The sequence below is a fragment of the Sinohyriopsis cumingii genome, chromosome 15, assembly GCF_028554795.1.
Source record: "Sinohyriopsis cumingii isolate HCF-2022 chromosome 15, ASM2855479v2, whole genome shotgun sequence".
Lineage (NCBI taxonomy): Eukaryota > Metazoa > Mollusca > Bivalvia > Unionida > Unionidae > Sinohyriopsis > Sinohyriopsis cumingii.
Window position 1 is genome coordinate 104921652 of NC_142975.1, and position 13345 is coordinate 104934996.

General features: G+C 31.8%; 1 protein-coding gene across 6 annotated transcripts in view; it reads left to right on the top strand.

Annotated features, from left to right (window-relative positions):
* Positions 1 to 13345, top strand: part of LOC149782417 (adhesion molecule nephrin-like) — a 506160-nt gene that overhangs the window by 109439 nt on the left and 383376 nt on the right. For 3 of the 6 annotated variants that reach the window (XM_089933808.1, XM_089933809.1, XM_089933810.1), the window contains exons 10-12: positions 6719 to 7015; positions 8734 to 9063; positions 10889 to 11206. The exons of the other annotated variants lie outside the window; for them this stretch is intronic. In XM_089933808.1, coding sequence (XP_089789934.1) covers positions 6719 to 7015; positions 8734 to 9063; positions 10889 to 11206 — 945 coding nt within the window. The remainder of the gene's footprint in view (positions 1 to 6718; positions 7016 to 8733; positions 9064 to 10888; positions 11207 to 13345) is intronic. 6 annotated transcript variants of the gene reach the window in all.

Genomic DNA, 13345 nt, shown 5'->3' on the forward strand with positions numbered 1-13345 from the left:
TCAGTTTTAGATCGGTTTGTTTCAAGTGATTACAAACAGCTTCCATTTGTGATAAATGTTCTACTTCAGAAGTACATGAATAGATTAGAATATCATCTTCAAATAAGAGACACTCTTTTAAATTGATCTCGCCCAAATTACCTCTACCCTGGCCATATTAAGCTCCCCTATATGAACTGCCATATAGTGTGTTATTATGTCCATTATCTGCATGACCAGGACCTGAAACACTATCATTCACTTGTGATTTCCGCAGTGTGGACTCCAGCTTATCTACCTTCTCGTGTAATTATTTAATTGTGTGCATTAATGGGGACAACTATTTTGATAAAGATAATGTTTGTACTGATTGTTGCTTTTCTAGAGTTCATTTTGTCTACTTAGAGTTATTTAATTCTTGCTCAGCTGGGTTAAGTTCCCTGAAAAGTGCTGAAAAAAGAAGAAATCAAGTATCATATTTGTGGCACGTGGCATTTTTTAGTCTTTCTTTTATCAGACGAGTCCACAATTTATGTCTTAGTTCAGCATTTCTGGTTGAGAGCTGAATATGACCCCTGTCATTAGCTTTTTAGCTCTACAGATCATAGACAAGAAGAGCTTGTATGATGGTCTTTCATCAGTCATCTCTCATCTATAATCTCTCGATTAGCACATGTTTTTTATCACTACTCCCAAACTCCATGGAGGATTGCTATGAAATTTAAACACACATTCATCCATCATGCATAATTGCTACTGGCCAACTGATCCAATGCCAGTCAATTTCACAGCAGGCTCGTGCAGAAAACGTGCAAAAGACGAGTAGCAGTCCATCTGGCCAGTTAGATATTTAGGCATGAGGAGAAATGTAATCTACAAATTATATATTTTTATATTAAAAAAGCTCATAAAAAACCAAGTGAAATACAATAACTGTGATATGAGAAATTGAATAACTCACATTTTAATCTGTATTTCATAGATGCTTATTACTTCAAGTAAAGACTCATCTGCATCTATGTGATGTCTGAAGCCACATGTTCTTCGGATTACCAAAGTAAACATAGGGATATTTGGATGCCCTGATGTCACCAGGGGCCAAACAAATAAAAGTAGCCAAGGAAAAAAGAACTGTTCAAAGGGAATACAAAATTATTAAACAAAAATGATAGTTGGATTCTCTCTGGTCAGTAAATAATGTATGACATGTTGATACTCCATCTGAAAAGAAATTCAAATAGAGATGGTATTTCATGTAAAGACTTTGTATGATGTCAGGTTGGTCCTTAATGAAAGTGCAATGGATATGGTGTCTAATATGGCTGCCACAATGGAATTGGTATGCATCTGATATCCATTAGAGCCATTGTTGCAGACATCTTGAAAATCTTGTTATTGTTTCTCTTCCAAATAAGAACATGAGGTCAGCAAGGGGTTTTCACCAAATGACATCTGATAAGATCTTTATGGTCCTAAATTGAATCTGTAATGATCTGATGTCTAATGTAGCCACTATGGTGACTAGCTTATATATATATATATTGTTGTTCCTAATCTGCTTAAATGTGGACATGGTGTTTTCATCAGAAAAGTTCTTATGGTGTCAAGTTGTTCCTATATGAAAATGATGAAAATTCGTTCTTAGAATGGTCATCATGGTGGATGTCTTAAAAATATGGATCTCACTAATATGTATAAATTCTAGTTGAGCAAGAAACTTGCTTTATTTGTCAGATAAGAATACTTTGCATGTATAAGATACATCAAGTGGATTACTACCTTCAGCCATGTTTGATAAGAAAAACAGCACAGATATGTACACATTATCATAAGTATTCACATTGCAGAATATGGTGGAAATAAATCCATCCACATTATTGACCATCATGAACTGGGTATAGTGGTTATTGTGGATGTCCATAACTTTGCTAGTTGAATAAAGATTAGGTTTTATTGTCACCATCAAAATGTTGCAGCAATGTCATTATGTAATAATGTATATCCACATGTTAGCACAGAAGAATGAATGTTTATTTGTACTTTTAACACAGTGTCTTTTAATATTAAGTGGCTTGCCCTTCAAAATGGATTGACATACAAGTATTGGAAAAGCTGAAAGATACCTTTCTGGCCAAGAATCTCCAAAGAATATGTAGAATTCTTTCAAAATATAACAGTACTTAATGGTACGATGACGTCAGTAACCATGGCTAAGGGAGAGGGAGATCCTGCTTTTAAGTACACAAAAAAGGAAAAGGAAATCATATGTACCATTGGGTGAAATAGGGTGTAACATGATTGTATGGTCTGTATGATCTGTGATTAAAATAAAGAATGCGAGAAATACTGTGATTTATTGTTTGAAAATTTTGCCATTCACCCAGTCATGTTTAAATTCTTTACTTGATATGATCTCACATAATGAAATATGCATAGCACTATCCGAATTACAAACTTTATTACTTCCAAACCAAATATACGTGTTAATGCAACACATTTTCTGAAGAACTTTACTATAGACTTGCTGTTTGTATGCAGACTCTACTAAATGCACACTGCTTTAGTTTTCATTTGCCAACAGCTCAAATAAATAGTATCAAATGGACAGGTGAAAGCAATGAAAAGTCATAATTACTTAACTATTATTGGCAGAGAAAAGTTTGTGTGTATTATTTTCATTTGAATCAGATACATTTTCATTCGGTAACAGTAAATGCTTTATATCACATGACAAATACTACAAAACTGTTCCCATCTGTCCAGTGAATATTATTTTGGTTTTAGTTTAGTTGCTAACTTTTTACATTTTGATCTAATTATGATTTCCAAGACGTTGGCATGAATACAAATAAAATATATTGTCGTCAAAGATTACATTCAAAATGCATATTTAGACAAGGTTCAGCAATTAAACTAACAATTCCAAATTCCTGAAATTATATCCATAACCATTTAATGGCATTGAATCTTTTGAAACTAAATACAATTTTAAAGTCGCTCGAGCAAACCGTGGACCTAATTAAAACAACTGTTGTGGACTTAATTTACAGCAGCAAGAATCCAAAGACAAAATGTCTGAAGGTAAGCATGATATATGCACACAGGATAGAAAAAAGGATGGTCCAGTTTGTAAGTGCTCTTAAAATTTTTTTTTATCCATATGGTAGCAGCAGCTTATTTTCACTGTACATTCATCATGTATTTGTTGTTTAGCAATTTGAATGTAAATACCTACAATTATACAAAACACAATTCTGATAGATATGATTGAGTTTCTTCTATAGGATAGAATAAATAGCCTCTAGTTTGTGTATATCAGTTTAGCTCTAGCTTCACATAAGTGGAATTTCTTCTGATTCATATATTTTGTTTGTATTATACTGCATTATGCATAAGCTGAAAAAGAACATCTGTCATTATGCTATGCCATGTGTTCACTAAGGCTTTAATTTTATTTCTTCTAATTGTACTCATTTCTATGTGGCTTCATAATTTGAACAGCCTTAAATATATATCTCTGGTATAACTGTTATGAGTCTATGCTCTTAAAAAAGAAAAGAGTGAAGACAACAAGCTTTTGTAAAATGTAACAAATAATTTATTTCCCTAGAACACAAAGTGCAAAGTAAAAAAAGAGGGCAAATACTGAATTTCTTTTTTCAAGTATTCCTGTTTGAGAGGGTTCATCCTATACAGGTTTTGTTTCACAGGTGTGGAATTTTCAATTTCAAAGCCATGGTTGATTTTGTTTGCTCTTCTAGGAACATCTGAAAATAAGTGCTCATATTCAAGTAATGACTGTTTAAGTTCATTCCTTTCTTGTTACAAATGTGAAAGTTTATGGTCCAGATTATTCATAATTTCTGAATTCTGAAGATTTGTTACTCCAAAATCAGTATAGTCCAATTGCATTCCTTCGCTTAAATCCTCACTGAGTGAGACAGGTACAACTAAATTAATTGCTTGATTAACCTGGCTATCTTTCTCAACATACTGGTACTCCTTTAATTTATTTACATCCCAGGAGTAGTATAACTATAATTTAACTCATTCATTTTCTTCTTAACTTTGTAAGGGCTGTAATACCTAATCTGAAGACAAGTTTGAAGAATGAGCAAAAGAGACCGAACTCTATCACCAGACTAAAAATAATTCTCCATTGTAGTTCTGTCAAAGCAAAATTTCATTTTTGACTTGAATTGCTGATCGCCAGATTGAAGCATTAAACTTGCTTGAAAATATCAGACATAAAGGTTGACCATTGATCAGACTGGACAAAATTGGGAAGGCCAAATGGATTAAAAAAAACTGTATCAAAAGCTTTTATTATTGTTTTCATTTTGATATTCCTCAAATGAATTGCCTCTGGGAATCTTGTTGATACACACATTATGGTCACCAAGTATTGGTTACCAGACTTTGTCTTAGGTAAGGGACCAACACAATCTACCATTATTATACTAAATGGTTCATAATTTACACATTTCTTACTCATTTTCTTCACAAAAATGCAGTGCATGTACACTTTGCACATTAAATATACCAAGTATTTATCTTTTTGGGGAAACGCTTACTCAGTATTATTAATAATCAGAGAAAAAGTTTTATTTATTATAATGATTTATCTGCAAATTATATATATATAGCAAAGTTCATGAGAGAGAGAGAGAGAGAGAGAGAGTACAGTGTGAAAGGCTTTTGTTCAACATATAAAGTTCAGTTTCATAACTTCATCAATATATAATATCAGGCTTTGGATTCATTTATTGTCAACATGAACCAGGGTTTTTTTTTCTTCATTAAATTGGTCATTGGAATGGATGGAAGGAAAAACTGATAATGAGACAGATTCATATGTTCATGTGTTCCATTGCGCAGTGCTTCCTCTTTCATTGGTTATATCATCAACAACATTACTGTGGCATGATCAATGAGATTATTATCTCAGTAAGTCTTTTTTTCTTCTTAAATAGAGAATTTTTATCCACTGAGTCCCCATATATTAATAAGTTCAGGAAACATGTCTTAATTTTATTGTGGATAAATTCATGCCATATTATTTCATCTTTTTCCATAAGATTTTAAATTTCATGTTAAATGATTTGAAACATAAGGATGTTCTACTGTGAACACCCCAAACCATAGTAATTTCTCTTTATATTATGTAGATCTTGTATTCTAAACCCCTTGTACAGTGTACTTCAAATCAACTATGTCATATGGCATTGAATTTGGAGATGGCATGGTAACATGTCTTCTCATAAGCTATGCAAGCATAGAACCAAACCTCGAAAATGTACACTACTTTTTATTAGATTAATACTTAAATAAGAAGATCAGCAGCATTTCAGGTGTAACAAATGTCAAAAATGTTTTTAATGCGTGACAAGAACTTAGCTATATTCATGTGTATGTTTTATACATGTCTGAGCATGTGCATGTACACACACACACATACACACACACACACACACACACACACACAAGTTCAGAGGCTGTTTATGTGAGTATAAAGAGATTTCTGTTCTAGAGGTGAGGCCAGCAGTCAAACTGTTTATTTATAACTTTATTTAAAAAAACGTAGCAACTATCATAAACCATCACATCCATTGACTCAGAGGAAGATCCACTTGGATGCATGCACACATATATATTTTTAGTTTTTATATATATATATATATATATATATATATATATATATATATATATATATATATATATATATAAACATCCAGCAACTGAATACTGGCAACGATATGAAGGATAGACTCCAAAACATCCTGTTGCCTACATTTTTATTTCTTATAGACCTTAAACCTTTTCTGTCTGTATGCCTTTCCCTCTCTCATACACACAGTCATGTAAATGGTCACAAGCAGAAGATTTGTACTAATTAACTGAGGAAAAAAGGAAATAATAAATGATAATGAGATAAATTGTGACAAATGTAAATTCAAATTACAGTATTTAAAGACATGTTGCTTTCAGGGTCTATATCAAACATTTTCATATCTTTGGATAGATGACAGTTTGTGTGGAATAATAAAGAAAATTAATCTAAATAATGAATATGTAAGCAACCAGTTGAACTTGCAGTATTCCAGTATATTTTAAATATTTGGGTTGATGAATATGTTAGTTATTCAACAAAACTCTGGAATCAAAGAGAAGACAGAATATAAAATATGCAATGGAAGAAGAAAAATTCATAGAACGAAAAAATAAAAAAAAACCTTTTTAAAAAATTGAAACGTGGAAAATAACAATGATCCATTGAAGGCTCACATTGCTGGGATTATAACTTGTGGTAATTTTACTGGCAAGCATGTTAATTATATACCACTGGGAAAGTTGGTTTATATAGTTATCATGCTTCCATGTGAAAAGTTTCTTTGGGTAATGTTATGTATATCCCAAATAATTATATTCTCCCTTTATGACAAAATAATTCTTTCTGCATGTATTTGCATTACATATAGAGTTAAGTTGATAATTTTACAAAAGAGTCCCTTTCTTCAAGAAATACTTTGCTCAGAACTACTGCAATTAATTTTTGTATTATTTCTAGTATTCAAGAAGATGCCATCTAAAGAAATTAAAAGTGCATGATAAAGTTATCCTTACAAACTTACTTCCTGAGTTAAATAATAAAGTTTCAGCAGCACATATTGTCTGCTAGGTATTCAAGAAACAAACTCGGTAGGCTTTTTTTGGTTTCTACATAATGCTTCTTTTCTAGATGCACCAGATGTTTCAACCAGTCTATTTGGATCTTCTGTTGTAAATTCTACAGCAAATATAACGTGTGTTCCCCAGGGAGAACCACCTCAGTACACATTTCAACAGTGGGTCCACAAGGTTGGTCAAACAGTGATCAGACAGTTAAATGGAACAAACACAGCCAGTTATTCAATCCTTCCAATACCTATCGTACGGTTTCAAGATATGGGCACATACATATGTACTGTCAGCAATACCATAATTGGTTTGAATGATCAGCTTAACCAGACAGGCCATATTAATGTATCTGTTCAAGGTAACTTTTTGAATCAACAATGCTATTTTGGAATACAAAATAAATACAGTGAACCTATAAATGATGAAACTTTATAGAACATTAACTGCATCTTACTTAATACAAGATGACCATTGTAATTCTGTTCACTTTGTCTCTTTTGACAACCAAATGTGTTTAACCTTTTGATGCTCTGATGAGAGAACTACTTAGTACTGTATAGGAAACATGACGAGTACTTTCAGTATTGTTTATTGAACATTTTCAAATTGTGATAAACTCTATTCTTTGTTGGAACTTCCATATTTGTACAGATTTTGTCACATGATCAACATACAGTTGATCATGTGACTCCAATCCAGACATCCTTCCTCTGATGAAGGTGTTTTGATATGGTCGAAAGCTAAAGAGTCATGACTTAGTTTGTGCAGAAAGGTATCTATTCTTGTTCATTAACTATAAATAAGAAAATGTTTATTTTTTTATTACAATTTATAGCAATCTGATTGGCCAGGCCATTTTGAATATTTTGGGTTCATACCTGTATAAATTTTATATTATCCGCAGTATGGTTTGCTTCATTTTTTTGGTTCATACTTCATTGAATTTAAAAAAACATAAACAGTCAATCCTTAAGTGACTGTAGCAGGTAATGTTAATATTCATTCATGAATTTATCAAAGTAATTTCTAAGGGAGATTGAAATCACATATTAAAGGTGACAAGACAATTTCATGTATCTTCTTAACTTGAAAGTGATTCAGATGGAATGAAACAAATGACTAAAGTGGGCGAGTTAACATCAACCCTTTTCCCCCGAGTCTAGAAGAAATATTAAACATACTGCTTCACATAGTATAGAAATGTTTATGACCAAAGATGATGTTCATAGGACAGAGATATGATCTATATTAACGCCAAGGATTGATCATAATTCAAATTGGTCTACAGAAACAAATTGAAGTGGTATTCCTTATGTTTTTCATGGTTGTAGTAATTCTTAGACACCACCACTCTTGTAGGTCATGTTTTGATTGTCACTGTGGTGAGTTAGAATTAACATTTATAGTATAACAAAAATAAAATACTTTACCAAAATTAATCCTTGAAATTGTCAGGAAAAGTAGTAGAAATTGCGGCTTGACATGATGGTACGAACCCCATTATGCTATTTCCCGCACATCAGCCTGTACAGAGACTTTGAACCATTTTGGCTTCTTAATTTGCTTCATTTTTTTCCCTGCATACAATACAGATTTGATCAGTGGGAGTAACAGGTTTTAAGTGATTAGAGAGTCAAAAAATTCACTACTGTTCATCATTAGTTTTTCTGTACTGTTTAGTACTATTGTACTTGCATATCATAAAAATATTGGGTGCATTTAATTTGTGTCTACTTAATCATTTGACAATTTGTATCTACTTAATCATTTGACAATTTGTGTCTACTTAATCATTTGAAAATCTTCATCAAATTCGATTTTCACCCTTTTCAGTGGAACGGGTTTAATATTCATATTTAAATTAGATCTTGCCTTTGTATCACAGATTTCATCGCTGGTTTTGAAGGCTTTTAAATTTGTAAATATTTCAAATATTTCCAGTGAAATGTTGTTGTAATAACATAACTTAATTGATATGTAGAGTCAATTACTATACCCTCTATCCTGATGTGATACATAATAGGTACTTTCAATCATCTTTACATATTTGTGTGACTCTAAGTTCATTGTTTGCAGGACCCCCATTTATTGGTGAAATAGAGTCAACATTTACAGGAGAAAGTAATGGCTCTGCAAATATTACAATTCCATTTTATAGCAGCTCTGCTGACATAAAAATGAAGTTCACCAGAAATTTGGTGGACATTTTGAATACCTCTGAGACTGTGAGTTACATTCTAACCTCAGATGTCATAATGACCTTCGAGACAAAGGAAGTGAAGATACCTGGATATGCTGCCGTGCTTCATTTCAGAAATTTAACAGATAAAGACTTTGACAACTATACAGTTCAACTATCCAATGAGCGTGGCAACACTTTTAAGCATGTCAGCTTTATAGCATCAGGTAATTACATTTGTAATGGTGAGTAAATATTTAATGTGCAAATGAACAGTTTACAGATGTTAATCAATGCATAGGTTTAACATGTGCAAGTGTATATTAATTGTATTTTTGTTATGTATGTAAAATATACCTCACTTTAAAGGGAAACCTCAATGAGAAAATGTCAAGATATATAGCAGCTGAGAAGAACATATTATAAACTCTCTACCTAGTCCACCATATTGCTCCCATTCAAATAGAATTATTAGAGTGTATTTGTGTAATTTATTTGGGCATTTGAAGCTGCTGTTTTTTGAAACACAAGAGGTATTTTAAATGGGTATAGAAAATTGGCACAATTATTTTTTATTAACTGACTTTATAAAATTGGTATCAACTACATATCAAAACACTTTGGTAGTAATTTATTACTTTACCATTTTATACTTCAAACATAAAAAACACAGGAAAAAGAGATCCTTTCACTGACATTATCTTTGTCACTGTCTGCCATGATATAATTACAAGACCATTTTGGTGCACACTTTAGAGTCTGAGTACAGATGTTTGGAAAATATAAAATCTTTTTTTAATATAGGGAAGGTAAAAGTATAAATTGATTTTCAACAGAATATTATTGCAACTAATTGTCAGGAAGGTAGGTACAGTTAATTATCTTGCCTGAGGGCAAATTCACCCCTGCTTTACTTACTACTCCATGTACAACTCAGAACCTCATTTGTATATCAGAAGGAAGTGGATAATATATGGCAGCTATCTTGAGTTTCCAGTTCATGTTTTATTTATTATGACCACTTATTGAAAAAGAAGAATGTGTTGCCTGCCCTTACTTTAAATAAAAAGATAAAGGAAGCTAATTGTTTTCAGAAGATGCCTTCAAGCTTGAAATATCCCTTTGGCCTCTTAATTGCACCAAGAAATTAATATATTATTTTTGAACACATTGTGATGAATAAGTTTTATATTCCAAAAATATGAATCTATTAAAAAGAACATGTATGACATTGAATAAATTTGTTCATAAAAAATGAAATTAGAAACCATCTGATTTTCAATTAATATAAATATATTTATATTGCTGCTGCTGGACTGAGGATATAAAATTGATTTATGTGTTGTATTAGATGATTAATGTATGGAACCTGTTTGCTGTCCAATAATTCCAGTTCTGTATCGGCTGAAATGGTTATGGACGTAACAAGCATGCAGTCTGTACTGAAAATGTTACATGTATGTTAAGGTTCTTACCATTTACTTTCTATTATCTTTGTTTTCCATAATTAGATGGGAGTTTTGTAACATATTTTACCTTATCTCTGATGGTCTTATTCACTTTGTTTGATATGCAGTGGGATGGGAAATTTGACAAGATTTTGCATCAGAGTGGTCTTTTGTTAATTTTTTCAGAGTTGATATATTATTGTGATAGTTTGTGTAATTGAATATTAACAAAGTGTGCTTAATCCATATTTTTGTCAGTATTGTTAAAAACAACGCCATCAAGTTCTTATTACAATTTCTCACACATATGGTTTAGCCACACTTCAAGTTGACTTTGGAAAATAAATGCATATCTACAGCAAAGTAGAGTTTCTGTGACCTATGTCGTGCTTTATATAGTACCAAAATTAAATACATCTACTGTCGTCACTTTAAACTGTAAGTTCCTTCTCAAAAACCACCCTAGCTGTAAACATATTTCACAGGTCCATCATGTTTTATCTAGTAAATTATTATAAACAATAAAACATCCACTGGTGTCAGGTAAAACTCTTTTCTGAGTTCATGCTGACAGAGAAATCTAGTTGTAAACATATTTTCACAGGGCCACCATCAGTTCCAAAGATGTTTAGCTTCAGCCACTTTAAAGAAGGCTTACCAGTATTTGAGATAGAGAAAGGCTTCAATGGGGGCCTCACACAGACCTTTGTTTTCGAATACCAACCTGATGAAAATCCAGAAGCACATTGGACCACTTTACTGGAGATTAATGAAAGCAGTTTGATTAATCCTTCTCTTAATGGAACACATTTAATACAGATGCCAGGTTTACCAGATCGACAGTACAAATTTAGAGTTTATGCAAAGAATGCAAAAGGAAATAGCATCTTTACAAGAAACATTTCACTTAAGATTGAGAGAGGTTAGTATGTCATCTTAAAATATTCTTTTGATAACTCAGATATGAAGATACTTCACACTTTAATTTCAACATTTACTTAATATGTAATGTTGAAATGCAATTAATTCAGTTTAAGTGTCCATATCTTCTGCAAATAGATTCATCAGTCAATTTCAGTTTGACTTACCTTTTCAATACAATTTGTTAAACATGATGTGGTGCAACACGATTGTTTTATTGAATTTTTTTTGGTGCTTTTCTTTCTTTTGCTTTTGTATTCACATTAATATTTTGCTAATCAGTCACTTTGTAGTTTACTTAATCTTTGAACTTGACAGTCATACAGGTCATGCAGACATTCAGCAACTACTAGTTCAGTAATAGGTTTCATTTTTTAGATTTGGATTCGCATACATCCGTATTTCTTTGGAAAGTCATCTCTTAAATGCCACAATATGTACATATTGGAAAATCAGTTTTAAATTACAAAAGCAGTGTGTGTGAAAAACAATTTTTACTACTTGTTATTTGTTATGACAGGAAAAAATCTGCTTGTTTACCCAGTTTAGCACCTGGTCACTATTGTAAAAGTCCATAGCTGGCAACAGTTTTCATGTGGATGTTTTTTGATTAAATTAAATATGCACAAATCATTGAATATATGTTGGTTAAACATTTTTAGTATTGCATTTTAGAACATTAAATGAATATTTAATTAAAATTTTAATAAATGCACCTATATGATCACATTTATGTACATATTAGGACAGCTCACAGTTATTTTATGTTATTCTGGAGACCAATTTAAACAATAAATATGTATAAAATATATCTAACTTTCCTCTCATTGTTTTTGTTAATCCTTCCTTTACATGTCCCTGTGCTATTGGTCAAAACTGTTAAACTGCTATTCATCTTTGTGAGTATCTAATATACTTTAAGAAGTGTTGCTTACATGACATCATGTACTAATATAATATGATATGTAATGACAGTGGTCAGTTACCAGAGCTCTTGTAAGGTCTTACAACTAAGCATTATGTGTCTTGTAATCCCTTTTAGTTGCTAATGTCTTCACAAAATCAAACCAGAGGACTGAGCAAAAAACATAAGTTTAATTTGAGGAACAGCTTGTGTTGATAGGGATGGTGAAGGGCAAACAAACCATTATTTAAGCTTAGATGATGGTTGCTTGGGAGTGGGGGGAGGCTGTCAGGAGATGTTAGTCCAAATTTGTTTAATCAATTTATAAATGATGTTAAAACTAGAGAAACTTGGTGCTATCTGTATCATTCTGGTCTACAAAAACACAATTTTAAATACACTGTAGACTTGGAAATTAGAATCTTTACTAGACCTTTCCACAAACACAATTTAAGATACATACAGAGCTTTTTCTTACCATTGGACTATTGAACTCATGAAAACTACTTGTCTGATAGGAACTTTACCAATTTAAGGTCAATTCTGAGCCATTTATTATATTGCCTTTCCCGAATTAAATGATCTTGCCATACAGTTAATATATAAAAAGTTAGATATGGGGTTGTTATTGCTTCAGATAAATATCAAAGTTAAATATCATGCATGTGTGTTGGTACAAATTAGATAGATCTTAGAAGGAAATTTTAGGATAAACTTTGAAATGCTTGAGAATCTTTAAAACAATTATATTCATTTTTCCACCACAAAGTTTGATATGTTATTCAATGTTTATATATAAATCTTCTTAACTGTAGTTAATGTATGATATCTGCCTTAAAAGAAGTGTACTTTACTCCATGCAATCATTTGTAACATGGAAATAAAATTGGTCATCAGCATGACGGCAACATCAGTTTCATACCAATACACTATCTTCCTTGCATCCATACTAGACATCAGTATTGCAAAAAATAATAGGTTTCCAGCATAGCAACATATATATTTAATGGTGAACACATCTAATGTCTTCCTTTTTTGTATTGGTGTATATGAAAAACACTAGAAGAATAATCATGCATTTCAAGTGATACCATTTTCCAACTGCTGGGGGTTTACTTTTAGCCTATCTTATTCTATATATGCATGCTTTCAAGAGAACTCATTACACATACTTCAGCTTTGCTCACTATTGATTGTTCAGTTTCAGTGGGGACCTCTAAAATCTATGAATAAATG